The 27,636-nt window shown below is 57.1% G+C and overlaps 1 protein-coding gene across 1 annotated transcript; it reads left to right on the top strand.

Moving 5' to 3' along the window:
- The first annotated feature begins 450 nt into the window (after positions 1-450).
- Positions 451-27,011, top strand: CUEDC1 (CUE domain containing 1). Its single transcript, XM_037370806.1, has 11 exons — positions 451-4,258; positions 18,076-18,554; positions 19,087-19,214; positions 20,119-20,245; positions 21,815-21,998; positions 22,880-22,963; positions 23,983-24,072; positions 24,982-25,075; positions 25,286-25,344; positions 26,039-26,109; positions 26,367-27,011. Exons 2-10 carry the CDS (start codon positions 18,264-18,266, stop codon positions 26,104-26,106), a joined length of 1,125 nt encoding a protein of 374 aa, XP_037226703.1. The 5' UTR covers positions 451-4,258; positions 18,076-18,263; the 3' UTR covers positions 26,107-26,109; positions 26,367-27,011.
- Positions 27,012-27,636: the final 625 nt, after the last annotated feature.

Below are 27,636 nucleotides of genomic sequence, written 5' to 3'. Positions count from 1 at the left end.
AATTACTTACAATAAACAGGTGTGAGACTTCATTGTATGTTGTCAGTTACTGCAGTATTGACAGTGGGTCCTCCGTACAGCTAGCGTGCCCTGCTGATGTTATTTTTATCCCCGCAGTGTAGCAGTAGAATAAACACATTAAACACTGGCAAGGAAATGTTTCAACGTGACAGAGGCTTCCCAAGCCACTAACCATGGCGCTCTTAGCATGGGATAGGAAAAGGGCTGTTTCCTTTTTATTTTATGTTGGTTCTGCTCAAATGTACCTGGTTTATGTCCACAAAGCTGCATTAGCTAATTGTCAACCTGTTTCATTTGTACTTGGGTAAACATTTGCTTTGTACTGTGTATAAATGGTTCCGAGGTGTGCTCCTCAGCTGTCTCGATACAGACATCAATTTCACTTTGTAATGCCATCATACGAAATACATGAAGCTGTTTTTCTGACAAATGAAAACTACCTGGTCAAGTAGTTTATATGGCGTGCATGCTACCTTACAACTAATAGTTCATCCACAGTGTAACGAGAGAGGCCAGCTGCTGTTGGGAGACGATGTCTGGTTGCACGACAGCAATGAGTGATTTGTATGGCAACTCGTGTTGCTGCAGCACTGGGGAATTAAGTCTGTAAGAAAATGGTGGATGTGAAGAACAGATACTGCTGTTACACAGAGTTAGTTTCTATGCAGCTGATGCGCTTAGCCTAGTTTATTTCATGGAAACTTTTAAGCTGGATCTGGTCCAACATCCAGGGAAGCCTATTGCTGCCGTTGATTTGAGTGGGTTTTATATCGAGCCCATTGAGGTCTCCGATTGCAAGTAGTTCAATAGGGGTTTTATTTTTTTCTTCTTAAGTTTCCATAAGCATTCAGCATTAGGTTAATGGCTTAGCACCGACTGGAAGTTTTAAAATTGAATTTTGCCTTGGAAGGATTTGTGCCGTGGAAAGTCAGAACAGTCAGATCAATGGCACAAAAACTTGTCCTCCGCGCAAGGAGAGCCTCCGGGTGCCTGGCTCGGCAAGGCACCGTGGAGAAGCCGGCCACGGGGAAGTAAGTATTATGGCACAGCCACCCACGCTGCCAGAATATTGTAGAAATGGTTTACCTTGGGCATGTCTTTTTCTCTATTTGGAACACTCCACTGCTTCCAAAGGGTGTTTGGGGTGAGGAGAAATTTGGGGTTTGACCTTTTATGTCTTGCCATTGGAGAATTACCCTCAAGTGTTACAAATTGGGAAGATCTCCCATCAGTCCAGATCATGGATGAGAGAAGCACGTGTTACTCGCAGAGTGTGAGTTAAATTCTATTTGCCATTGTTCACAAATAGAAGATTCTTTTTCACCCGCTTACAATAACTAGTGTGGCAGAAGAAAAAAGTATTTAACATGTTTGCATTTGTCCATGAGAGGTTTAAAGAAAGACGCCAAAAACCCAATAAGCTGTTTGAGCTGCAGCAATCCCAGGTTACATAAATGGGCCGGGGTTGCCGAGGGATTAGTCTGTGGCATTACTGGTGGTGATAAGCCCTCCCAAGTTCTGCTTGCTTTTCGCTCAGTTTTATTTTAGAAACGGTCAATCAGCCACATTTGAAAACTGCCTGGGGTTAATTTCCAAGGCTGTTGGGGTTAGATTCCCGCCAAAGAAAGAAGGAAGGAAAATTTGAATTTTGGGAACACTTAGGTTTTTAAAAGCATCCAGTACTCTGGTATTAGTCTCGGGGTCCCTGTATGGGAGCCGAGTTGTTGAGAGGTGGACTACAGTTTTTCACTGCCGGGTCCTTCTGAAAACTCCTGCCTTGCTTTATTGGTGGCTTGTTTATCCATCTCAAAAACAGATCCAACAGTATTTTCAAAAGGCAGCTATTAAGGGCACTTTAAGTTTTTAAATGCCTTTGGGTCTGCCTCAGTGCTTAAGTGGACCTTTTTACCAGTGCTTTTTAAGATAAATAGTAAGTGTAAAAATAACTGTCTTCCTCCCCTGTCAGGCAGAATAAAACTTAAAAACTTGATCCCCTTCTACCTATTTGTTTGATTCAGTGTGTTTGTACTTCTCATCTTTGGATCATTTGCTCGCAGCTTCCAGAGCAGCAACTGAAGGATGACAGAGGAACTACGTGCTAATTTTTATGTCAAAAATAGCTTTCACCTTTAAACGCACAAGGCTCAATGACTGTTTTCTAATCAGAAAAAGAATGCCTGAGCTTCTATTGCGAATTCGTTTTACAGCTGTGTTCAGATTTGCCTGTCAGTCCCTAGTTAAAATTGAGTACTGAGGTCTTGACCTAGAAACAAACCTTTTTTGGTATTGGTTTGGAAAAAAGTATTTCAGCACTAAGAGAAACCAAGCCAAGCTGTCCAGCTAGCTCCCTCGCAGCAGCCTGGCGAAAGTGTTAGCGTCACATCGTTTCGCTGTACATTGCATCTCCTGGAAGCCCAAGTAAAGAGCATTGGGAAAGCCGGGCTTACGATTTTTAAAAATAATAGGGGTTTTTTTTGTTCTTCAGGTTTCTGGGCTAATTTGAATAATTTTTAAAAGTCCTGGGTTTTTCTTCAAGGAAGCATAAACGCTTTTTGAAAAGGAGACGTTTGTAAAACATTTCAGCATGGGCATCTGAAATCACTGCTTGCATCAGAGTGTAGACCTTTGCTTTCCTCGCGAAGCATTTGCAATAGCTACCTCCAACATCAGCCCCTTCAGTAAAAAAACAAGGGGCGTTTTCAGAATGTGTGGAACCTTTTGTTTTTCAGAGAAGCCAGAAATATTCCAGTCACCATTTCACTTAGTTGTTCTCACCAGCTGTCAAGACAAAAACATTTGTGTTCTGTGTTTTCCGTGCAAGGTTTGTTTTTCAGGGAATTGCCAATTTAGTTGGAACTGGCTGAATTAAATTTGCTATTTTAATTCCTCATAGTTGTGTATTTCTATTCCCATTTCTTTTTACTTCCTAGTGTCGTTAGCAGCTAAGACCCATATCAGAGGACAGTAAAGAAACGTGATAAAATCGCCTGTTTCCCCTGAAATGAGCCTGGATTAGGAAAAGAGTTTGCAGTCAACAAAGCTCACTGCAAGGTGCAGTGTCCGGAAGAGATGCTGATCTGCCTTTAACTTTGGGAAAGCAAATGCTGCAGCACGTGTGCTCGTACGCGCTGAAAGCCCAAGGTTTGCCTCCAACGTTTGCATTCTGAACTGATGTCTGCGTTCCTTGTCAAAGCCTGACAGATTTTTAGCCAGGCTAAGGATCACTCAGCTGCCAGATGCGGATGAAACGAGGGAGCGGGCAAAAACCTCTGCATGGAGGGCTGTCCTGTGGGAGAGCTTTGGGCCGTCCCATGGGCGTGCGGGGGTCTGGCACCCACAGCCGTGCTTCACAACGGGTCTGGCCTGCCACGGCAGGGTGCTGCGGGAGGCTGGCGTGGGTGCCCCGAGATGTGGCGTTCCTCCCGCAGCGTGTCTGGCAGCGTTTGGAGAGCGACGAGGGAAGTGGAGGCCCTGACCTGCTGCCGCTGGCGGTCTCTCTCCGCTCTCTGCAAAACGGGAAGTGTTTGCCCTGTGTAAATTGGCTGCTGTAATTAGTAAGAGGTTGCTTCCCGGCCTGAGCCGTTCCACGGTATGGCTGCAAGCTGTCAGGGGCTGTGGCGCTGGATACGGCTGTGTTCTGTCTGTGGCCCAAGCGATGCTTCGTTATAACCCGTGTGCCGCGCTCGGCCCCTGGGGCAGGAGCAGGCATCCTGCTCCTCACCCCGCCGTGCCTCGGGCTGCTGGTGGGCTACGAGCCACGGGCCAGGCGCGCTCCGGAGCGCGGAGGCGACTGAAAACCGGCCCTGGGGAGCCGCGCTCCTCGGAATGCTGCCCTGCCAGACCCCGCAGCCGGGGGGCCTGGGGCAGCGCCGGGGACCCTCGGCTCCCGCGGATCCCGCCAGGGGCCGGGCAGAGCCCGGGGGGCGGCGGGGCTGAGGGGCCCGGGGGCGCGGGCTCCCGCGGGCAGCGGCCGCCTCGGCCCGGGGAGGGGGGGCGGTGACCCCCCGAGGGGGGCCCTGAGCGACCCCCCGTCGCCGCTGCATTTCGGCCCGGCCGCCGCTAGGCCCCGCTCCCGGCGCCCCCCCGGGCCGCCCCGGCCCCGGCCCCGCCGCGCCGCCCCCAGCTGCCGGGCACGGCCGCCCCCGCCCGCCCGCCACGTACGTCTCCCGTCCCGGCTCCCTTCCATGGTTCCCGGCGCGAGTGGTGCCCGCCGCCGCCCCCGCAGCGCCGACCGCCGGTAAGGGGGGGCGGGCCGGGGCTCTTTGTGCGCCGGGCCGGGCTGGGCCGAGCCGCGCCGGGCTGGGCCGGGCCGCGCCTGCCGGCCTGCGCGGGTGGCGGCCCGGAGCGCGGCGGGCCCCGGGGCTGCGCGGCCCGGCCGGGGCGGGGGCAACGCCTGGCCGAACCCGGGGAGGGCGGCGGGGCCGGCGGGGCGGGGGGCGCCGCCGGTTCGGCCTCCGCTGGGGCCCGCGCAGGGCGGCCCGGGGCGCGGGGGGCTGCGGCCGGGCCCGGTGCCCGGCGAGGGGCTGCGCCTGTGGCGGCTGCCCGGCCGCCCCTCTCCGGAGGGCTGGGAGCCGGGCCGGGCGCCGGGCGGCCGTGGGCCGCGGCCTGGCCCCGCCGCTTCGCCCGGCCCCGCAGCTCCCGGCCGCGGCCGTGCGGGGTCCTCGCTCCCGCCGAGCACCGGGGGGTCCCGCAGAGGCCGTCCCGTGTGGGGAGGGCCCCTGGGGATGGGGGTGTCCCTGAGCCAGCCGCCGCGGCGTGGCTGGGTGCACAGGGCAAAGCATCCCCGTCCCCATCCCGTCCCCGTCCCCATCCCGTCCCGGTCCCCATCCCGTCCCGGTCCCCATCCCGTCCCGGTCCCCATCCCCATCCCTGTCCCTATCCCATCTCTATCCCATCGCCATCCCATCCCCATCCCACCCCGCTCGGGGCTGGCAGCAGAACCGCAGACCCCGACTGTGGGGCAGGTCCGGGCAGCCACCTCTGCCCCCAGGGCATCGCCATCCCCAGGTTTGTGTTTTGGTGGCTTCCCGCCACGGGATGTCACCCCCTTCCTCTGCACCTGTTCGTGGAGCGATGCACTTGGTACCCCGACATCTCAGCCGGGTCACAGCACAGTGTAGGAGCCGCAGCGGGGCCCTGGCGTGCCATGGTGTTGGGGGGCACCTCCTGGGCTTGGGGTTGTTGGTGGGCCTGTGGCCGTGTCCCCCCATAAGGACATAACTCTCCTCACCCGGCGTTCCCGGCCAGCGCTGAAATTGCCGCCAGTGGGCTGTGGGCAAACGGCAATGGGGAAGGGTTTGAGAGCTGCCTCGCCTGGGGAAGTCACTGTTCAAAGCAGCGCTCTCGTGCACTGTCTCCTCAGGCGGGTTGGAAAGGCTCATTTTTATTATTTTTTTAAAAAAAGCAGTGGAGTCGCACCTCCTCCTCACACCTCCTCCTGCTGCTACCGCTGACAACAAACGTGGGGGACGGAGCAGCAGGGATAGCCGGGTGGGAAAGCCGCCATCCTGGGCTGACCTCTGGGTCTGCGACTGGGGCTCTGCTGACGGGGCTGCCTTGTGGCCGGGGAAGCTGTGGCTCTTCTCGCCTCCTCCTCATCCATCTCTAACGACACAGGCTGAAGCAGCATCTGCTCCACTGCAAAGCTTTTTGTGATTTTCATGAAGGTTTTCACATGGAAGTACCCGTCTGGAGCCTGGCGCCAGGGCAGTGAGACCCCAGGGGAGCCGCTAGAAGAAAGCTTTTGGCGATCCGTGTGGCAAAGGAGACCCAGCCCGTTGTCTGCTCACTGTGCCTTTTGCTCCCTGTGATTGTGCACCCTGCTCCTGCGGCCTTCCCTGCCATGATGTCTGACCAGCCCAGCAGTGCCTGCCTGTGCCACAGTGAGGATGTGCCTGATGCTGGCACAGCTTTACACGCTGATCCCTGGGTGCTCACAGCCCCTTGTGCTGCTGGTGCCTCTGGTTGCCAAAAGCGTTTCCTTCAAAGACGGGTCAAAGGCGCCCATCCTCTTCCCAGCAGCAAAGTTCCCAGGGAAGTTTTGACTTTTTCAGCATTATTAAAAACAGAGCTTTCAATTTAAAAAAACCTAACGGCGTTGAACCCACGCACTGGCACCTAACCCTTTCCCCTGGCTGGATGTGTAGCATGGGTTAGCAGGCTTTGCTGTCGTGGCAGGGCGGTGGTCCCCCTCTGCCCCGCGCTGATAAGAGCAAGCAGCGAGTGAGTAGTAGTGAGTGCTTGGTGCTTCTCTGCCTGCACAAACACCCTCCGTGGGGGTGAGGATGCTGCGTACTGACGCTGACATTTGGAGGGGAACAGCCAGGAGAGGAGCCAGAGGGTCATTTGTGCCTGGTGTCTGTGCCATGAGGGTAAAATCCCAGGGTGGGACCTGCAGGGAGGGGGCTGCTGCTGTAATGCTCCGGGTGTGTTTGCTGGCCAGCATCGCAGGGTGCTTGTGATCAGAGCTGGGAAGCTTTTGGGTAGCATCAGTTAGTGATGGTGATGATAATTGTATGCTATAAAATAAGAAAAATACTTGAAGTAATAACGTGGAGCCCCTCATGGGTGTGTGAGGCGGTAATGTGTGGTGTGGCTGGGGTGGCAGCGTCACTGTCACCGTGGTTGGTGTGTGGAGGGATGTTGGTTGGAGCTTTGCCTCTGCTTGGTGGCACTGGGCTTGTAGCAGCAGTTCAGGGACCAGGTTTTCCCAGGCCTTGGGTCTGGTTTTGGCTGGTCTGCCGGTTCCCTGGGGACGGCGCAGGAGCTGGATGGGCACAGCAGTGCACAAGGCAAGCAGAGCAGGGAGCCTTGCTGGCGAGATGGTCCCTAAATGGAATAGGGAGGTTGGAATGGGAAAGAAACCCACCCCAGCTGGATGGAAAGCCAGCTGAAAATAATGGGAAATGAAAACAGGGGGAACATCTGGGTCCGGCACTTGCACCGCTACCAACGGGCATGGGGCAGCTGCCACCTCTGGGCAATGGTGGTTGAGACTTGTCTCCTCTGTCAAGCAGCCCTGCTGGCGGCGTGTCCCCACCACTGCTCTGGCAGTGCCGAGACGGCCGGTGTCCCGTGAGTGTCGGCCACCAACCAGCCTCTTCTCTGGCCCAGGGGGCTCCCTGTGTCCACTCTGGTGCTGGCAGTGCTGGGGGGGGGCAGGCAGTGGTGCCCCCGTCCATGGTGCCCTTGTCCCACCCTGCCGGCCACCTTTGATGCGGGTGAGTGGCAGGTCCATTGTGGCCCCTTTGTGCCTCCCTCCGTTCTTGGGGTCCTCACAAAACCTGCCATGGAAACCAAAGCCAGCCGCTGCCCCAGGAAACTGCAGGCGCAATTAGGAAATGCAAATATGAATGCAAATTCCTGCGCAGCTTTCCAGGGCCCAAAAAGTTGTCCCTGGGCCACCGATGTCCCTGGGCTTCTGGTGTCCCCAGCTGCAGGGACGGGGAAGGTGTTGGGGTAGGACTGGGCGGGCAGCAGTAGCTGGGGTGAGCCCCTTTTGGGGTGCCTTGGGCTCTTCCCTGGCTGCCCCGTGCTCAGCAGCAGGAGGAACAGGGCATCTCAGCCCGTGCTCAGCGGTGACTCATAGGTGACAATATGACATTGATATTTTTTTCCATCTTCTTGGTTGCCCAGCGACAAACAAACAAACAAGTGCCTTAAAACCCAAAGTAACTGCCTTGCAGGAACTGTCCCCTCCTGCCACGGTTGTGCGTGGCTGGGCTCCAGTGTGTCCCCATCGCTGCGGGTTCCTCCTGTATCTTCTGGGGTTTGTTTTGGGGAGATAACTCTCCTTCTCATATCCTCTGCAGCTGCAGGGTGCGAGCCTGGCAGAGGGAAGGCAGGCTGCTGGCTCGCCGGTAAGGACCCTCCTTGCCAAGACACACCAAGAATAGATGGAAAAGGAGGTAAAATCCACCCACAAATAACTCCAGGAACCACAAACACTTTAGGTCTTTATTTCTAGGCGGCATTTTATGAGCAGTGGGTACTCTGGCCCTTCCTCAGGTCCCCAGAGGAGCGTGAGTGGGTGGAGTGGGGATAATGGAGCTGAAGGGGCTGGAGGAGAGAGTGGGGAGGTTGAGGATGCTGACCTGAGCAATTCCCCCAGGAGGAAGCAGTAAGGTTTTCTTTTCCCATCTGCTGGTGGAGCTGTAGCTAGGAGCTGGGGAGCTGAGGCTGGCACGTGGAGGGCTTCGCCCACAGCCATAATCCCTGTGGGGAAGGGCAGATCCTTTATGTGCCGATTCGAGTCCAGTCTAGGGCTGTACTGCTTAAATCCAAGCATTTGTTGATGGCTTTTGTTTTTCCAGTCTGCAGCCCCTAGGTCCTTTCCTATCGGCAGCTGAAGCGGTGTGGGATATACATCCCCATTAGTGGTGCTTTCCCCCAGCCCCAATCTGTTTTTATTGCTGGGAAATGAGCTCTGACTCCTGGAAGTGGTATTTCTTCCTTCTGCTTGACAGCTTGTCGATCCCTGCCTCTCGCTCGCTTCCCCGGGGAAGGCGCACGCAGCTGAGCACGCAAGCATGCCGGCGATGGAGCCTCGCGCTGTCCTTGGCGTGGGAAAGCAGGGCTTGAACAGGGGGGAAACAGGCCAATCAGCTCCAGAAAATGGGGCATGGCATGCTGCTAGATGGGTTACAGTGACATTCAGGCTCAAAGCTGATTTCAGTATTTGCCTCGGTTACAGAGTCAGTTCTAACAGTGGGGTTTTTCTGTGCCACCACGCTTTTGGGCAGTGGTGGAACGCACATGAGTGCAACCTTTGCAGCAGCCAGGAAGCTCCGGGGAGCACAGGGAGGTACCGCAGGCTGCACCCGCACCCTCCTCTGCCCTGCCTTCACCTCCAGGTGCCATCTGTGAGGGGGCGGGCAGGATGGGGGGACCCGGAGCCTGGGCACAGCTTGCAGCAGGACCCTGCTGGTGCTCTCCCTCATGCCTCCACAGAGCCAGGCTGGGCATGGGTTGGGAGGGAATGATAGCCAGAGCCCTGGCCGATGGCACTGGGTTGTGTTGGAATCATGTGCTGGGGCTGTAAGGCAGCGATGGGGGTGGGGGACAACCTTTGGAGAGGATTCCCACGCTCCTGGAGTCTAAACTGTTAGTTATAAAATCCTTGTGGCTTTTAATCTCCCTGGCTGGCAATTGCCATGGTCAGGCCAGTGCAAAGCAACTGGGACGGGACAACGGTGAGGTTGTATGTGAATTAGTTTTGCAAACAAAAATAACGAGACAGAAGCGAGATGGGAGTTTGAAGAAGAGCGCGACCTAGTCTGGTGGCTGGGCACAGTACGTGGCTGGTGGGCGAAGGGGACAGTGAGCAGAGCTGCTGCTTGGGGGCTCTGAGTTTCCCTTGCTGCTGAGAAACAGGGCTGTGCTGCCACGGGAGCAGGCTACTGCTCAGCTTGAAAGGAGACTGAGGGCTTATCTGAGCGTTGGCCTGGCTTCAAATCCAGGTTAGCATTCTGTATACTTTCTGTATAAAACTGAGATGTGCTGTGATGGAGCAGAAGGAACAGAGCAAACTTGGTATTTCGGCTTCCAAGGGCTTTTCTGTGCCGCGGTGAGTCCTGTTGTGCCGAGGATGGAGGAGCCTGTTCTTGAGGCTGGCAGGAGGGGCATGACGTATTGGTGTTAATTAAATATCTGTCCCTGGCGAGGTATAGCGTTTCAAGCAGGTTCTCCTCTGCTGAGCAATGTCACCCGGCGCGAGGGAGGACAAAAGACCAGCGCAATTACAGTGTGACGCCGTGTCCCAGGACAACGAGGGTACAGCAGCGCCCGAATTGTCGGCTCGGCACTTTCGTGGGATAGCTTGCATCAGCCATATGGCTTAGTGACTCATAAAAGAAAAAAAAAAGCTTCTCCATTTGCAACTTAATTAGTCCCTTTCTTCCCCTTGGTCTTGGCTCCCAGCGATCCCAACTTGTAAGTGCGGTGCTGAGAGGCACTGCAGTCTGAGCGGGGCTGCGGGTGGCTCCTGCCAGCTCCTGCCTGTGGCATGGCAGCAGTGCAGGCTCATCCCTCGTCCTGGGTGCCAAGGGATGGGCAACCACGCGGGGTGGCCGGTGTGTGGCAGGCGGGCATCAGGCAGGAGCCTTTTCACTGGCCTGATGCCACGTGTCGCTGCCTTGCCATGCAGCAAGGGGCTGGAGAGGAGGGGGAAGGCAAGGAGTCCTGCTGGGGAGGGTGGGCTGGTGTCTTCTGCTTCACCTCTGCACCCACAATACCCACAGGACAGTGCCGGGGCTCCCTTGGCTTCCCTGGAGAGGCTCTGCTGGGACGTCTGTGCCCACTCGCCTTCCCGGAGGGCAGGGCAGGAGCTGGCTGGTGACCAGTCCAGCAGCATCCCTGCTCATCGGTATGGTCAAATTGTCATGAAAACCCCCAGGAAGGCAACAGCTTCGGACGCCTGCAGCTCTTCTCTTTGAAGCCAGCTTATTCCTGCCCGCTCATCACAATCTTCCCGTTGCTGCATCTCCCTGTTGTCCCCCCGCAGCACCCTCGTCCTCTCCCCAGGGACGCCTGAACTGCAGACGTGGCGATGGAGGTGCAGGACCTTCCTGCCTGGGTGCCCCCAGCATCCTGGCGGGTTTCACCCTGCCCACCATGTGGAAACCCAGGGGCTTTCCTCCTCCCCGGCCGTGGCTCGGCGTCCCGAGGGGGGTTGCCAGCAGCCCGCGCAGTGATCACCTCTAAAGCTTTTCACCAGACCCTAATGGCCAGGAGCCTGTCCTGGTAAATAATTCACCGTGCAGTCAGAGTTTTACTCAACTAATTTTGTTTCCATAGAAACTTGTGCGGTCTCACTGCTCCATGGAGCCTCAGGCGAATCAATACGGGTTTTTTTTTCCTTTGCACATTAAGCGATGGCCCTTAAACCCTGACGGCAGGAGCTGGAGGGTAGCTGGGCAGCACCTCGGTGCCGCCTTCTGCCTGTGTTGGCCCCGCTCTGCACTGCCTGTCGCCGACAGGCTGCCTGCCTTTGTGGGATGCCCTGGGCCAGATCCTGCAGAGATGCTGTGCACCACCAGGCTGGGGCAGGGTCAGCCCAGTCTAATTCCAGTCCATTCAAGTCCACTTCCAGTATGTTCCTGCTATGCAAAGAGCTGGAGGGGAAGGGGCTGCTTCTGCTCAGGCTCTTTCTCCATTTTTCCCTCTGGTCCCTTAATTTCTTTGACCCCTGACCTAAAATGGCAAATTAGCATTTGTGAATCAGCCGTGCTAATTAGCTGGGGAGTGGGGCTGACCCTGCCCCCAGCCTGGGTTTGCTTTCGCCTGCTCCCCCTTAGGTGCTTGCTGACCAAATCTAACCCGAAAATTGCTCGGAGGTGACTTCTCTGCACCCCCTGACTTGAGTCCGACTCTGGGGAGAGCCGCACACCTTTGTCTCTGCAGGAATTTTTATTTTCTTTCACTCCCTGCTGCTTCCCGGGGCTTTTGTGCCGAGCCGGGAGCACAAAGGGAGAAGAAGGGATAAGCAGTTAAAGGTGGGTTTGTGTGACATATGGCGCGAGGGCTTTGCATGACGGCTGTGGCCGGCACAGGGGGGGATGCGAGCAAGCGTGGGGGTGCCTGGGCTTCCCTCCTGCGAGGCTGGAGATGGGTGGGTAAACTGAGGCAGGGAGTTTGATGATGGGTGCAGGGCTTTCCCGTGGGACAGCGGCAGTGCTGGCACCCGGACCATGCTGCTGCCGCTTGTGCCTTTGCACCGGGCAACACTTGCTCCTCGTAGCCGTTTCAAACGAGCTTTAAGCTGATTTTTCAGCTGGAACATGTGTGTCAGCTGGAACATGTGTGTTTTGATGGTGGTGGTGAAAGCCGGAGGAGGAAAGGTCACCAGTGTTCAGCCACCTTGCAGAATAATCTTACATCGTCCTCTCCGCTTTAGGCAACCTCTTGCATCTAATTTATTACATGTTGATATAAGGTAGAGCTGAACAGAGATGCAGTTAAACCATACAAAGGGATGCTGGTTACTTTAACCGCTTACACTTGCTTGACCTATTTTTTTTTAATCTCTTCCTGGAAATCTTATTTCATGTTTGAATTCTCTCAACTATTTTAGGAATGTCGTCCTACCAAGATCAAATTACCTTCAATGAAACCAGTGCAAGGCAGCCTCCAAAAGCAGGCAACTTTTTGATCAAGATCTAGCGCTACCTCATTAATATAGGCTTAGTTTGGGGCGGGGAGAGGCGGGTGGCTGTAACTCTGGCCTGGCAAATGTGTGAAAGCCCAGGATTAGCACGGCACAATGCCGAAGGGCAGGGGGCTGGCTCTGCCCTCCCTTGGCAGAGAGGGCTGGAGGCATCCCGGTGTGGCTGGCAGTGCCAGGACCTCCAGTGCTGGGCAGCCCCCTTGCAGATCCCACTGCATCCCAGCACTGGCGGGGAGAAGATGGGTGCTTCGGGTGCTGCTCTGGGGGTCGAGGGGCCCCTGGCAGAGCCGTGTCCAGCTTTCCTGCCCCAGCTGAGTGCGGCCCCCCAGCTTTTAGCTGGGTGTCGTTGGTTTATGAGCCGTCTGGGTGCTGTGGAAGGCTGACATTTGGTCGGCTCACAAAGGGCCCTCATAAATCTGTCTGGATGGATGGCATGGCTGGCCACAGCTGGGCGAGCAATGGGTGCCCCGAGGCAGCAGCAGCTGACGCTTCTTCTCTTAAACATGGTTATCGTGCATCTCAGAGCGCAGGTCTGGCCACGGGCTCCCCAGTAAAGCCATCAGGTGAGAGTGCTTGAGCAGTAACACTGATGATGCCGGGTGTCGGGACCAGAGTCACTCCGTGGCTCTCCCTGGTCCCCTCTCGGCTGCTCCTCTGGCCTTGAATGCTGCTCTCTGAGCCAAGAGGGGAATTTTGTTTTGCAGAGCTACGTGCTGCACAGGTTCTCAAGCAGGGCTTACTGCTGCTCTCCTTCCTGATTGCTTTTTACTTTGAAAAGGGCTTAAACCCAGCCATTTTAATATGAGGTAGAACAAGTATTAAAGAGGATCCTCAGGTGCTTATTTGTTTCCGTGAAAAAGGATTTGCTTGCAAGCAGTTTTCCCAGGCTGTGGGCCCTGGAGGTGGGCACACACATCCCCTGAGGCAGACAGAAAGGTGACAGAGGGGATTTTGGAGAGACTGATAAAGCCCCATCCTGCACATTCTCGGCATGTGCTCTGCCTTTCAGTTTGCTGGTAGACACTGCTGTAATTTTTGTTCCCCATCATTTACTTTTCATCCTAGTCTTAATCCTATTGTAATCGCACCTGCAGCCACAGAGCGGTCATGTTCCTGGACTTCTTGTGCCTGTATCCAGCAATCCTTTTGCAGGGGCTGGCTGCAGGCAGACCTCAGCAAATCTGCTCTGGCCGGAGCCATTATTTCCTCCGGGAGTCTTCCCTCCAGAAGACGGGGCGCTGGCAGCTCTTGTTTCCGGATAATCCTGTGCATGGAGATGCCTTCTGCGCTTCTGCTCCACATCCCCCCGCTGAGTCATCACAGGCCTGGGCTCGCAGCCGCCGCTGCCGAGCGATGGTACCCCCAGGGAGCGGGTGAGTGCCGGCCTGGGGGGAACAAGCACTCCGTGGTGTCACCCCTGTCCTGGCTGCAAAGGGGGGTCATGGCTCCAGCATGTTTGCAAGAATGATCTACAAGCAGAGCATAGCAATAGCAGGGGAAAAGGGGCTGTTTTAGCGGTGTTTGAGCAATCCCATCTGTTGTCTGAGCTGCAGCAGGCACTGGGGAAGGGAATATTCTCGTTTGCACTTGATGCCAAAGCTCTTCCCCATGCTGCAAGCCATCAGTCCCAGTGCTTTTGCAGCTGTTTGCTCCTCCGTTTGGGCTGCATTCCTCGCAGAGCAGAGCAACTGTTGTTTCCAGCATGACATTACCAGTTCAGCCAACCCCTGGGATTATCCAGCTGCTCATCTGCGCTGTTCCTGGATGGCTGCTGGCTGAGCTGCAGGCAGCCTCTTCTGTGCCTTGCACCGTGCTTGCTCCTGCCTGGAGCCGACCCGAAGCGCCTGCAGCCTCTGGGGCTGTCCCAGTCTGCTTTTCCAAGGCATCGAGTGCCCCATGCCCGGGGCTGGGTGAAAACCAGCTTTGTAGAGGCGGGGTGCCGGCTGGCACCAGGGGGGACGTGCTCCCCCAGGCTGTGCATGCCTTATCTGGTCCCCAAGGAGCCTTATTAAGGGTTTCTCGTGGCTGCCGACGTCCTGTTCTTGGCTCTGGCTCAGGCGAGGACAGATCTGAATTGTGCAAGTTGTTAGTGGCTCGGGTGGGAGGAAAGGCAGGGTGCACCCATGGGCTTGCAGGGGTGAGCCTCCTCCCCAAAGGTCGGCTTTTGTTTGGTTGTATTTTTTTATTTTTGAAGTGAGGACCTAATGGCAGGAGCTGGACCCAAACATGTGCTGATGCCTGAGTGCAACGTGCAGTGTGAAAGCGACCCTGGCCGTGTGCTGGCAAGCATCCTGCCCTGTCCTGGCTAGGCAGTGATGGCGAAACCTGCGTGGGCATTTCTGGTGCTAGCCTCCCATCCTGGAGTGCAGAGCTGCTCCAATAAAAGCTCCTGTGGACATGGCAGCATGGCAGCCTTTCCTGCCGGTCTGCCACTACAGCGTTGTGGTGGAAGGGGCAGTGCTGGCTCTGTGCCTGGTCCCTAGCCTGGTGTTGGGATGTCACCTGGCACTTTCTCCATGGCGCAGGTCAGTGCTGGGACCAGCCATGGCTGCTGGACACGGAGGTGGCTCTGCTGGGAGCTGCCACCATGTCCCTGGGGTGAGCTGGGACTAGGCACTGCCTGTGCCCCATGACCCTGCTGGGATGGGAGGCTTTACCCTGCGCTGGTGGGGGGCATGGGGGCAGTGCCAGCCCCACTGGGGTCCCGGCTGCCACCTTGCTGCTCCCTGCAACCTGTGGGATGGGGACATGCACACCCAGAGCTTGCAAAGCCTTTAAGCTGCTCCTGTGCTGGGTGCAGCAGAAGGGCAGAGGATTATGCCTGTGCCCGGGTTTAGATGAATGAATAACAGCATTCAGGGTCCTTTTTGCGTGGTAGCAGAGCAAGAACTATTTTAAGACAGGAAGAAAGTTGATGAGGCAACAGCTAAATGAGTCATCACAGCCTTGTTCTGCAAATGGGGGGCACAAGGTGAAGAGAAGCCCAGTCTGCACCCTGTCATGCCCCAAGCATGCCCATGCTCATGCCTGGGCTGGCAGGCAGACACCAGCTTTCTTCTTTCCTTTTTGGGAAATTCAAAGGGTTTTGCTTTTCCTGGCGTCTTCCCAGCCCTTCACTGACATTACAGAAACAAGGGCCAGAAATGTGCCAAGCCCCTTCCCCATGCTGGCAGCTGGGGGTCCCACTGCCCTCTCCACTGCTCGCCTGAAGATGCTGATGCAGACGAGTAGGAATTGGGGAGGATCCTGTCAATGCAACTGCGGGTTTATCTTTTAAATTAACTTCTGACGATGCGATGACTTGCTTTTCTCTGATGTTTAACTCATGCTGGCGTAGTGGTTTGTATTTCTCTGTGTTAACAGCAGGACTTCAAAAATGGGCTTAAAAGCCTGCATTTGCAGTGCTTCACCACAGCCACCTCTGCCCACAGTGGTGTTTGCCCATGGGGCACGCCAAGCTGCCCTGGTCTGTGCTGGGGGCACTGGTCTGTGCTGGGGGCACCAGCTGCACCTTGGTTTTGCCCAACGTGCCCTTCGCAGCAGCCTCCTGCAAGCCCCGCAGCCTGCGGCCGTATCTCAAGGGTGGGGAGGGTCCCAGCAGTGTGATCCCTCCGGGCTGTTTGAAGGCAGATGTGCAGCAGAGCCTCCTTGGCATATAAATATCTTGTCCGCGTCCCTGATTTAGTTTGTGTTCTGACCAGAAGCTTTCAGTTACTTGGCGTGCTGCTGCGCTCAGCCCTGCTACCCAGGACGGGCTGAGATTTCAGTGAGATGTCCCAGACCGTCATGTCACGTTGACTCACATCTTCCCCTGAACAGAGGCGTTTGCATCGGGAGTGGCCGGTTCCCCCCTGGCGAGGCAGAGGGGTCACAGGGGAAGTGCCAGCGCCTGGCAGTGGTGGCCTTTGTGGTTACAGGGAAGACCTTAAATATACGCTCAAAGATCAAATGCTGGGAGATGAAGAGCCCCCAAGCAACAGGTGCTTCTTGATACTTTATAGATCTTAGGATTTTTAAATAGATCTGGGGATTTCCAAGCCCATTTGCTCATTTTGGGGGCTGATGGTACTATTTGAGGTTTATGGGCTAGCAAGTCATTGCTGAGCTAACGGCTCTCTGCAGAAGCTTTCATCTTCATATTTGGGTCATGTGTATGTTTGCAGTGTATCCTATATGAGCAGTTTTCCCCTTGATGTCCAGGCACTTTCCCCATCCTCCTGGAGTAGCCAAATCTTTTAAGGAGCGTGAGTATTCTCTGAATATGTTATAACTCAATTTCATATGTGACTAAACCAGCCATGCAATATTGCAATTAAAGAATAATACCAGAGGTGTGAACAATGCCGGCTTTTTGCTATGAATGAGTCATGGTAGCAGAGGAGGAACCGAGAAGCAGTATTTTATTAATTGACTCCAGCAGATTTATTTGTCCTCAGTGAATAGAGCCGGGCAGGGCTGTCGGAATTGTTCCTGCTCTGCTCACACAACACTGCTCCGCGCCTGGCTCCTGGCAAGCTGGAGCAGATCCTGGGGACAGAGAGCGACGCGGGGATGGAAACAGTTCTCAGCTGAGCGATCTGTTAAATGTATTTTGTTAGCAAGTGGGGAGCGAGCTGGGGGTTCCTGGTGCTGTTTGGCAATGGCCCCTTGTGCCCAGCAGTGATCCTCCTGCTGCTTTTCCATGGGTCCTGTCCTGCGGGGTGAGCGAATGCCACAGGGAAGGTGGCACCCCATACTCAGCCAGGGACCACTTGCCCTTGGCTGAGGTGCAGGCTCTGGTCGGGTGCCTGTGGCGGTGGTTGCACAGAGCTGCATTTCAGGCTCGCTCGTGGGGCTCAGCGGCACACAAATGCACCCAGGATTACAAAAAAAACCAACCAGGGAGGGAGAGCGGAGCGTGCCTATGGAGCAGGAACCATCCCTTGTCTTCTGGAGCTGTCAGCAATTCCTCTGGGTACCAAGCCAGAGCAGGGCTGTCCCTGGGGATGAAAACAGGGGTTAACTTGCATTGCAAAAGTAACCTTGTACCAGAGATCACACTGAGTTTCCCACGTTTTGCAAGTGCCTTTTGCTCTCGGCAGCCTCTGGAAGCCCCTTGGAGCAGCTGGGGGCTTCCTGCTGGCGTGGTGGCCGAGGCTGGGCGAGCGCTGGGGATGTGGCTGTCATTCACGGCCTCGCTACGGGCAGGGGGGAGCCCGGGTGACCTTCAGAGGTGACTGCTGCACTTAATGGCTTTGAATCTGATTATACCCTGTTTCGCTAAGAAGTGTGCTTGGCACGTTCTTCTGAATTAAATACCATTTTAGGGACAGTTATCTTGAACTCTCTGCCTGCCCACTTAGGAAAAAGCCTTTGAAAATGATATTATGGATCTAAAGCGTTCCTGGGGTAATTCTGCTTCAACAGTGGAGTTAATCCAGAACTGAATTTGGCCCTGCATTTCCAAATGAGAAGCAGTAGCTTTATAATCTGTTTATGGTTTTAAAGTGAATGTTAATCTTGGATTTGGTGGCTTTTCCCAAGGGTCGATTTGCCGTGCTGCAGAGTATTTTAGCCCCCTGCTCTGAAACTCTGAGCTGACTCAATTTTTTATTTTAAAGAGAGACTTTACTGTGTTTATAAAAACATGTTAAACCTGGAAATGTTAAATCCAGGGAGCCTTTGGCCGTGGAATTAATGCCGTTTCTCTTACCTTGCGTTTTGTTTGTACAGCACCTGCCGTGGCACATCCAAGCTCTGGCATCGGTCCCGCTGCGGGGATGGGGTGGTCCCACGAGGATGTGGCTGGATGGGTCAAATTGAATCAAATGGTCTCTGCTAAGATGCGGGATCTCACGGTGCCTCTGGGTGCTCTGTCCCGTGGGTGACTTTCTCCCCTCTCCCCTCCACAGGTGGGAGGATGCTGCAGCGTGCCGGAGGCTGACGCGCGGTGCTGCTGGCCAGGGGGAGCGGGACCCCCGCTGCCCACCCATGCTCCCCGCCGGCTGCTGGGGCAGCGCCCCGTGACAAGTGGTGGTGGGCGCCCACCTCGCTGCAGCTGGGACCGCAGCCGCTGTGGCCCTGCGCCAGGCGCCCCGCCATGACGAGCCTCTTCCGTCGGAGCAGCAGCAACGGCAGCTCACGTGGCGGCTCCTCCGCCCAGGAGCTCAACAACAGCCGCCCTGCCAGGCAGGTCCGCCGGCTGGAGTTCAACCAGGCCATGGAGGACTTCAAGACCATGTTCCCCAACATGGACTATGACATCATTGAGTGCGTCTTGAGAGCTAACAACGGCGCTGTGGATGCCACCATCGACCAGCTCCTCCAGATGAACCTGGACAGCAGCGGCTGTGACGACAGCTCGGACTCGGAGGACAGCATCCCCGCCGAGGTAACCCCCGTCAGTGGCCTCCATGTGTGGCTGTGGGTGGGGGCTCCCTGCCTGGACTCCTGGCTGCCACGCTGGCCCATCATGAGCGGGCGTCTGTCTCGTCCTGCCTCATTTCTGCCCAAGCATGGTGCTACTCGGCTGCTGCAGGCAGGCAGAGATTTGAGTGCCCAATTCGGCAGATCTGGAGTGTGCAGCCTGGCTGGTTTGTCTTGGACAGTGCTTGAGGCTCAAGCTGGAGTGCTCTCCCACCCCAGAACGCAACAGAGACCCTTCTGCTGCTGTCAGAGGGGCACCCCAGGGCTGCATGCACCCCAGGGCGGGCTCAGCCACCCACCTGAAATGCAGCACTTCATCCCTTGAGAGCAGCATCTCCAAACTCCACCAAAAGCTCCGCAGTGCAGGGGGGACAGTGCCAGGAGGTTGCCCTGATCCTCTCCGCAGTGACATTCAGCCTGTGCTGTCCCCACTTTGCTCCGCACACGGGGGTCCGCATTTCCCTGGCTCGCCCTCACACTGTCCTCTCGCCCTGCAGATCTTGGAGCGGACCCTGGAGCCGGACAGCTCGGATGAGGAGCCCCCTCCTGTCTACTCCCCTCCCGCCTACGAAAGCCAGGCGTTCCGCAGCCGCTACCCCCGCGCACCGCCCACCCCACCGCCCAGGTGAGCCCCCAGCCCCATGCCACGGTTGCACCGTGCCTTCTGCTCATGGTGGCTGGCAAAGCACCCTGTGCTGGCGCCTGAGGGGTCCTGCTGTGTGTTAGCTGGCCCCAGCAAGGGGCATCTGGCATCAGTTCATTAGGGTTGGGCGAGACCAAGCCAGGGGAGATGAATGGAGCTCACAGCTGGCTAAAAAAATCCCTGCGAGGCCCTAAAAAGCGAGCAGCTGAGGGGCCTGGAAAGCTGCTCCGGCAGTGTGTGGAATGGCAAAAATCAGCTACCGGGGGTGGGGAGTGCTTGCCTCTGCTCAAAAACACCAGGTGCTGGGCAGCTGGGCCCCACGCATTGTGGCTCTCGGCAAGGGCGTCCTTGGATTGGTTTGACTTGCTGCTGCTGGATCACTGAGCCCCAGGGGGTCTCTGGCCCCGGGGGTGCGGGCTGTCCCCCAGCAGCACTGCCTCGGCTGTAGGCTTGGGGATTGCAGGAAAGCCCTGGCCACCCCTGTGCCAGCTCCCTTGGGGTGAAGGCGCTGCTGGCTGTGCAGGCGGGCTGTGACATCTGGTGAGAGACATTCATCAGCTTTGTAAGCAAAATCCTGCAGTGCTGGGGCTCCGCAGGGCTGTTTGCTGGGAGTCTGAGCAAAAAGGGGAGGAGAAGGGAAATCCAGCTCGCACAGTTGCAGGGCAAGGCTTGAAATGCAGCTCCCAAAGATTCCAAACTTGCTAGGACAGCTTTTCACTCCCCAGAGCTAACACCATGGGTCTGGGAGGTGCACTGTGGGTTTTTGGTACCCAGGACCCCTCGTGTAGCCGGGGCGGGGACTGCCATGCTGGGCCCTGTGCCCTGCTGTGGTGGCAGATGTCGGGTTTCTCCCTCACCAGTGGTGCTGTCTGTGCTTGCCCCGCAGGACAGACGTGCCAGGGCCCGGCAGCACCCCAGTGCCTGGGCACTACAGGAACTGGAACCCACCGCTCCTGGGCAACCTCCCTGAGGACTTCCTCCGCATCCTGCCCCAGCAGACTGCCAGCACGCAGGTGAGGCTTGCCGCCCCTTCCAGCCCATGCCCTGGCTCCACGGTGTGACACGGAGCACCAAACCCCATCCTTGGTCACAACCTGCAGCGTTAGAGCTCTGAAAGCATCTGGGTGCTGGCTGTGGACCAAGCTGAAAGTCTTGGAGTGCATCTTGTTGTTCAAGGCGAGGCTGAAGTGAGCAAGGTGTGAAAGAGGACTCTCCCAGCGAGGCTTTGATATTTTTCCTGGCGTTTACTTGGCAGTTAGTGCCAGTAATGCCGCTTGCAATAAGCACCTAATATTTTAAATTACTTGAAAATCTTACCTGCTACCCTGGTGAGGTAGGGACCAGGACCAGCATATGCTGGGGGAGAGCGGCACTGCCAGGGCACAAGGGTTGGTGCAGTGGAACTTGGGTGGAAAATGTAGTGCAAACCAGAGGATTTGGCCCTAGGAAATTGGAGTCTGCATGTGTTTTGTGGCACTTTTGGAGCCACAAGGCTTGGGGTTGTGGGTGCCTTCCTGCCTGCAGTGGGGACAGACAGTGCTGGGCACCCAGCTCGGCTCCAGGCACGCTGCATGCCCGGGGCATCCCTCGGCCCCTTTGCTAACACTGGAGCCAGCTCGTAAATGAGGCTCCTGTCACAGCAAGGGGCTGGTGGGGGTTGCAGGCACCCTGCCTTCCCCGTGCATCAGCTCCTCCCTCCCCTTTTGGCTCCAAAGGTGGCCTGCCACGTTTTCATAAATGATTGCCCTGCAAGTTGAGCTTCGTGGGCTATATTACCTTTCTGGGAATAGGAACGTGCCAGTTCATTTGGGCTCAGGGGGAGGAGAGGAGCAGCTGCCCTTTTCTTTCCATGGTAATTGTGTGATTTTGCTTTTTATGTGTCTCTGAGGGCAGCTACAAATCAGATAAATATTGTATGCAAGGATGAGGCTGCAGCTAGAGTGCAGCTCTGCTGCTCCCCAGGTGCAACTGCTCTGGGAGCGGGGGTAGAGCATGAGGTGCCTCGCGCAGGGATGTTTGTCAGTGGAAATTGCAGTCTCTGCTTTTTAGATAGGGGGAAATAAAAGCAGCGACACTGGCTGAGACCCTTCTCCCTTGCCTCCGCACCAGATTCTATCTTGGTTCAACCCCATTGTTTAAAGCTAAAAATCTTGGCAAGTCTGCACTCTGCAGAGAAGCTCTTCTGGAGGCACCAGTTCCTCCCTGTGCCACGCTGACCCCAGACCAAGAGGTCCCCATTCCCACATGGGATGTCCATCCCCTCCTCCCTCCGCCCGGTCCCCCTTCCTGCCGGGCAGAGGCAGCGGTGCCCTGTCCCCTCAGTCCCCTTTGCAGCAACACTGCCCCGAGCGCAGCCAGTGCGGGAGGACGGTTGCCCTGGGCTGTCGGGCGCTGGGTGTAGGAGGGAGGGACCCCGATGGGGAGCAGCAGTCGATGGCCATCAGGGCTGCGGGTGCAGCAGCATAACAGAGGAGCAAAAGGCCAAGGTCAGTCTGAGGCGCTGCTGCAGGAAGCCTCCTGTGTGTGCCAGCGCGGGCACTGAGACCACCGACCGACCTCTGCCGCATCTGCCTCTTGCCCAGGGCTCCCACGGCTGCCGGCAGCCTGTGCCACGGGGGCTTGCCCCGCGTGGCCAGGGCTCCCTGGAGCAGGAGCGGCGGTGGAAGCAGTACCTGGAAGATGAGCGGATCGCACTCTTCCTGCAAAATGAAGAGTTCATGAAAGAGCTCCAGAGGAACCGGGATTTCCTCCTTGCCCTGGAGAGAGGTGAGAAGTGCCTTCAGAAACCTCTGCTTTTCAGGTGCATGCCCCACTGTTGCACTGGCTGCTAGCGGCGTTGTCCGGCTCATGCCAAAGTGGAGCCAGCGCAGGATGCGGCCAGACTGGTGGTGGGTGGTCTGAGCTGCTGACACCAGGCAGTGGGCTGCTCCCCACTCTCGTGGTGCTCAGCTGCCTGACACGAGGCTGTCCTCCCCCTGGCCACCTCTCTGTGGTGTCTCTGGCAAAGCCCAGCAAAATCCCTAGCAAGGAGCCTCGGAAATGCCCTCTGAGCCCAGCCTGGCCCGTGCACCCTGCCCAGCTGTGTGCCCTCCCCAGGTGCTGGCAGGGCCTGAACTGGAGAGCAGTTTTGCTGTGATTGCTCCTTCCCTGTCACCACACTCGTTCCTGGCAGGCCAGCAGCTGGCTGCTCACCTGGCGCCATGGGCAGGGCTCGAGGGTGTCAGTGGTTTTGCTGCTGCTGAGCAAAGAGCTGCCCTTTCCCTCCCTTGCACAGCTGCCGGCTCCAAGCCCCGCGGCCGAGGGGCCATCTCCCTCAGAGGTCTTGTTGGTGCTTTGCAGGGTCCTGGCACATCCTCATGGCAGGGCTTGTCCCCGGCCGCCGCGGCTGGGAACCACCGGAGCACTCGCCGCATGCTTGTGGTGGGTGGGTGGTTCGTGGGCTGCGGTGAGAGGAGCGCTCCCGCCTTGCTGTTGTGGGCTCGCATCTAAGTGCTTGTGGTTGCCAAAAGGGTGAAGCCCGAGTTCCGTCCCCTGCCATCAGCCTGTCCCTCTGCAGCTGTGGGGGCTGTGAGGGGAGAGGGGAGCAGAGCCACATGTGCTGCCTCGGGGGTCTGATCAAGCAGGGCGCCGGGCTTTTTGTTTTTCAGATCGATTGAAATACGAGTCAAAAAAATCCAAGTCGAGCAGCATTGCTGTCAGCAACGACTTCGGTTTCTCCTCCGTAATATCAGGTAACTTACAAGATGCCTGTGAGCGGTGCCTCTTGGCAGCGGGATGCCCCGCAGCTCCTGTGTTCCCAGCCCTCTGCCCAGCTGCCTCCAAAGTGGCTGCGGGGGGAGGAAACTGGCTGGTCCCTCCCTGCTGCCCCCCCAGCACGGGAGAGGAGCTGGTGGGTGATGGGGAGGGGTGCTGCTGACCTCCCCACGTGGAGGTGCTCCTGCATCCTGCCTCCCTCCATCCCTGCGGGTGGAAGAGCTGGGATCCTCTTCCCAGGGGAGACAAGCCCTCCCTTGTCTTGGCCAGAGCGGAGGATTGTGCCGGGGAGGCATGACTGTCCCTGGGTAATCCTGATTAACCTCGGTGAGCAGAGCAGCTGCCCAGAGTCAGAATTAGAGCTGGTGTCTGTTGGTGGCCCCGTGCGGGGGCAGGCGAGACGCAGCCGCCATGGCAGAGCTCCACGGGGCACACAGTGCTTCGGGGGCACCCGCGCCTGGGGGAGGGCATGGGCCCAGGTGGCCAGGAAGACATGGCTGCTGGGGTCTCTGCTCCACCTGAGGCACTGGGCCACCTGAACGTCTGTTCCTGATCCAGTGACCCAGCCATCCCCGGCACTGAGCATGGGCATGATCTGATAGCCACCGTGCAGTCAGTGCCAGGGTAATTTGGGGCTGCTGTCCCTGGAGCAGCCCAGAGGGAACCATCCTGCCCTGCAGTGGTGCTGGTGGTGAGGCTGAGCTGCCGCTCACCCCACATCTGCTCGCAGGCAGCTCAAGGTGAGCAGCCCCGCAGGGCTAAGGGCATGCTGCCCGCTGGCAGCTCTGCACCCACAGGCTCAGGGGCTGTACCCGCAGAGGGTCCTCGCCCGGAGCCAGCCACGGGGTGCCACTGCCCCCATCCTGCTGCGTTTGCTCAGCTTTGCTCGTGGCAGGGCTGCGCTTCACTGGCGCTGGAATTGGGTCACAGAAATGATTTGTCTTGAGCTGCCCCTCACCGCGCACGCACTCCCGGTGACCAGATGTTTGCCTTCCAGGTGACATAGCCCCCTCTGTAACCAGCGAGGCCGGCAGTGCCGTGTCTGATGATGCCTTATTCAGAGACAAATTGAAACACATGGGAAAATGTGAGTTGGTTCGCAAGCTCCGGGATGCCTTCGAGGGCTGGGGGGAGGTGGGAGCCTGCCTGTGTGTGCACATTGGCCGGTGCACACACGCGTGCCAGCACGTATGCGTGTGGGTTCCTTATCTCCTCTCTGGGCAGCTGGGCATGCATGTCCCCATCACCCTGGGAGCCACGCAGAGGGCTGGCACAGTGGCATGCAGGGCACAGGCCATTGCGCGCTGCAGTGGCACCTTGTGCTAAGAGGGTGCTCAGCCTCAGCACTGGCGCTTTGGGGTTGAGTTTCAAGCTGCATTTTACAGCCCTGGGCTGGTGCATCCTCGCTGCACCAGTGCTCTCCTGGCCCTCAGCAGTGGCAGGGAGCTCCTGTGCCTCACGCTGGGGCTGGGCACCAGCACAACAGATGGGAGATGGAGACCTGGGTCTTGGCGCCCCGGTTCTGCGCAATCCGTCTGTCCCTGGTGCACACATGGGTTGTGGTGTGAGCTGAGGATGCAGGTGGTGCTGGGGAGTAGAGGAATTTCTGGGCAGAGTTTGTGTGGATCCTAGAAAAGCAAGGTGAGGGTTTGCAGTAACTCTCCATTTTCCAGTCCTTTCCACTTAGCGAGTCACAGCACACCTCTCCCATCGCAAAACAGACCGAGGTCTTTGGGGCAGCTTGAGTCCGGCTGCAGCCACCTGAGACACTGGGGATGTGTGGGTCAGTCGTGGGTAGGGAAGGTCACAAAAATCCCAGTGAAAGGGTAAAAACGTCAGCACCCCCCGCCAGGGACCAGTGGGGAGCCCAGGGCATCACTGTAGGGTGTTGGTGAGGAGCAATCACACTGCTGGTCCTGGCTGTCTCCTCCCCATCACCCCTGGCAGCTTTGGGAGGGTCTTGGGGTGAGACCCTCAGCCAGCTGCTTCCTTCCAGCCACCCGCAAGAAGCTGTTTGAACTTGCCAGAGCCTTCTCCGAGAAGACAAAGATGAGGAAATCAAAAAGAAAACACTTGTTGAAGCACCAGGTGTATCCTAAAAGGGGCTGGGGAGTTGTGGGGGGGTGCGGGGCTGTCAGAATGGCCTCACTCGGGTGCTCCTGGGGATACCCAAGGCCATGGTCTAGTCTGGCTGGAGCCTCCCGCTGCCTCTGACGGCTGGGCCATGGCTGGGAAGGGCGTTTGTGCTACCACGGCCACGGCCTGGCCACACGACTGGTTTTCCTTAGCAGAGGGTGCAGGCTGGGGACAGCGGCTTCCACAGCAAATCTTCTCGATGATGTCGAAGGACATTCATGTGGTAAGAGATGGCACGCTGTGCCGTGCTGTGCTGTGCTGTACTGTGCCGTGCTGTGCCGTGCTGTACTGTGCTGTGTGTGCTGTGTTCAGCATGGTGAGCTGGGCTCCCGTGGGGTCTGGCCACATCCTGCCCCACACCATCGCTCTGCTGGAGGTGGCTCCCATCAGCTCTGTGCCAGGGCATGGCCACCCATGCCATGGGCTCATCCCTGGTCCCACGCAGCTCTCCTGTGACAGTGTGCTTGCAGGGGTGGCCAGGGACAGGATCTCCTCTTTTCGGGAGCTGCAGGGGCTTGCAGCTGGGCTGTGTGGCCCTGTGGGATGTGAAGCCCCAAACTGGGGCACAGTCCTGGCAAATCTGTTGTCAGCCGAATTTGCACAGCAGCAGGGCTTGGCAGTGGGTTTTGTGTCAGCCTGGGCCACCCCGGGCTGGCTCAGGTGGGACCACATGGCAGAAATGCCCCATGGGCCAAAACTTCCTTCCAGTGTTCTCAGGTGTGTTCTGGCAGAGGGTCCCCGTGTCCCAGTCCCTGGGAACTGTCTGTCTGGGCCAGGAAATCCCTGCTCGGGGGCAGAGGCTGGGCTGCCTCCCCGCTGGGGCACCCAATGGAGCTGGGACCTTGGTGCAGAAGCCGGCATCCCAGCGTGGAAGCGGCTGCAGCCCCCAACAGCCCCTGCCTGCTTCTACCTTCCAGATGAAGACTTCCAAGCGCGGAGGCAGCAGCTCCGGGAGGAGGAGGAGACGCCGAAGGAAGGGCAGTAAATGGTAAGAGGTACCTGGGGATGAATGCTTCCCAGTGAGCGTGCGAATGGTCCCGTCCATCCGTCTGTCCTGGCTGGAGGAGGGGGCTGCATGCTCGGGGTTGGGTCCAGAGCGTGTCTGGGTGGGGACGAGCCCCGTCAGCTGCTGCGGGTGCAGTGGCTGGTGACAGCCCCAGGTGCCGCGATGTGCTGGTGCTGGCCACGGTGTGGTGAGGCTGAGCACGTGCTGTTCTCCTTCCTTCCCCTTCTCCTCCCCTGCAGGTCCCAGCGCTGGGATTTCTTGCTGGCACAGAATGTGCACAGGGCTTCATAAGAAGATGGCTGAAAAAGGAAAAAAACCATCCAACAAATTACCCAGTTTTTTGGCTGTTCCCCCTCTGCTGTTGTACTCCTCTGAAGTACAAGTATTGAAGTGAGGCACGATGTTTTCTTACCAGTGGTTTGAAAACAACTTATCCTATCTAGCAAATCAGCCAAAAAGGAAAAAAAAAAAAAAGGAAAAAAAAGTCGGCAGCTGATGTGAGCTGCTGTAGAGGAGCCAGCGGAGCTCAGACTTGGGAGGAGCAGCGTCCTGCCTGCTCTCTCAGTCCGAGCAGCATCGCAGGAGGAATGAAAATCAGTTGTACTAACGAGGATGCATTCATGTGTGGGATCTGCTTGGCCGGAGCACTCCTGAACATATCTCTGTAGCGATCTGATGTAACTTTACTCTGCACACACAGGAAAAAAAATCAACCACACGTGAGAAAGTGAACCTAACAGCTGTTGTCTCCTATCGCTAGGGGTAATGAGCAGAGATTCAGATCAGGTAATAGTCAAATAATATAAATTGTTTATAAAAGGAAAGGCCTTCTTTTCCTAGGCGTTTCACTTTGAATTAAACCTTTGCCTTTGGCATTGCTAAAACTGCCTTGAAGTAACGGACGCTTTGTGCTGCCACGGGCCAGGACGGCGGGGCAGCACCAAGGGCTGGATTTCACACCAGTGTAACCCTCACTGCCGAAGCATGTCCCGCCAGGTGCGGTGTGCTGGTGGTGGTCCTGGCTGCTGGGCAGGGCGCTCGGTGGCTCCAGGGATGCCCCCTGCTGTAGGTAAGATGCCAAACCTGAGCCAGGGGGTTTGCAGCTGAGGCCGGCGGAGGTGTTTTCGGCACAGAGAGTTTGCATAAGGGCTTGTGGGCGCTGCTGGATTTGGTGCGGGGCTGGGGCTGGCGCGGTGGCAGGAGCAGAGCACCCTTCCCGTGCCTGCTGTGGGGGCTTGTCTCTACGGGGAGCGCAGCAGAGGGCTGGGGGGCCGGCAGGCAGCACCTGAATCGTTGCAGCCTTCAGAGATGCTGTCAAGCTAAAAATAATTACGTAAACAAATTCCTTCCCAGTGTAAGTAATGAGTGACGAGCATAAAGTCGGAAATCGCTCCCGCCAGCGCATTTTCTTCTCCTTTATCGGCATAATCTGTTTACTGCTAAATGCAGGAGGTGGCTATAGACGTGCCTGTTTTATTTGCTGGCTCCTGTGAACCAGCACAAATGTTG

Source organism: Falco rusticolus, chromosome 1 (genome assembly GCF_015220075.1).
Source record: "Falco rusticolus isolate bFalRus1 chromosome 1, bFalRus1.pri, whole genome shotgun sequence".
Classification (NCBI taxonomy): Eukaryota; Metazoa; Chordata; class Aves; order Falconiformes; family Falconidae; genus Falco; species Falco rusticolus.
Note: the sequence above shows the minus strand (reverse complement) of the source record. Positions and strands in the feature narration are given on the sequence as shown.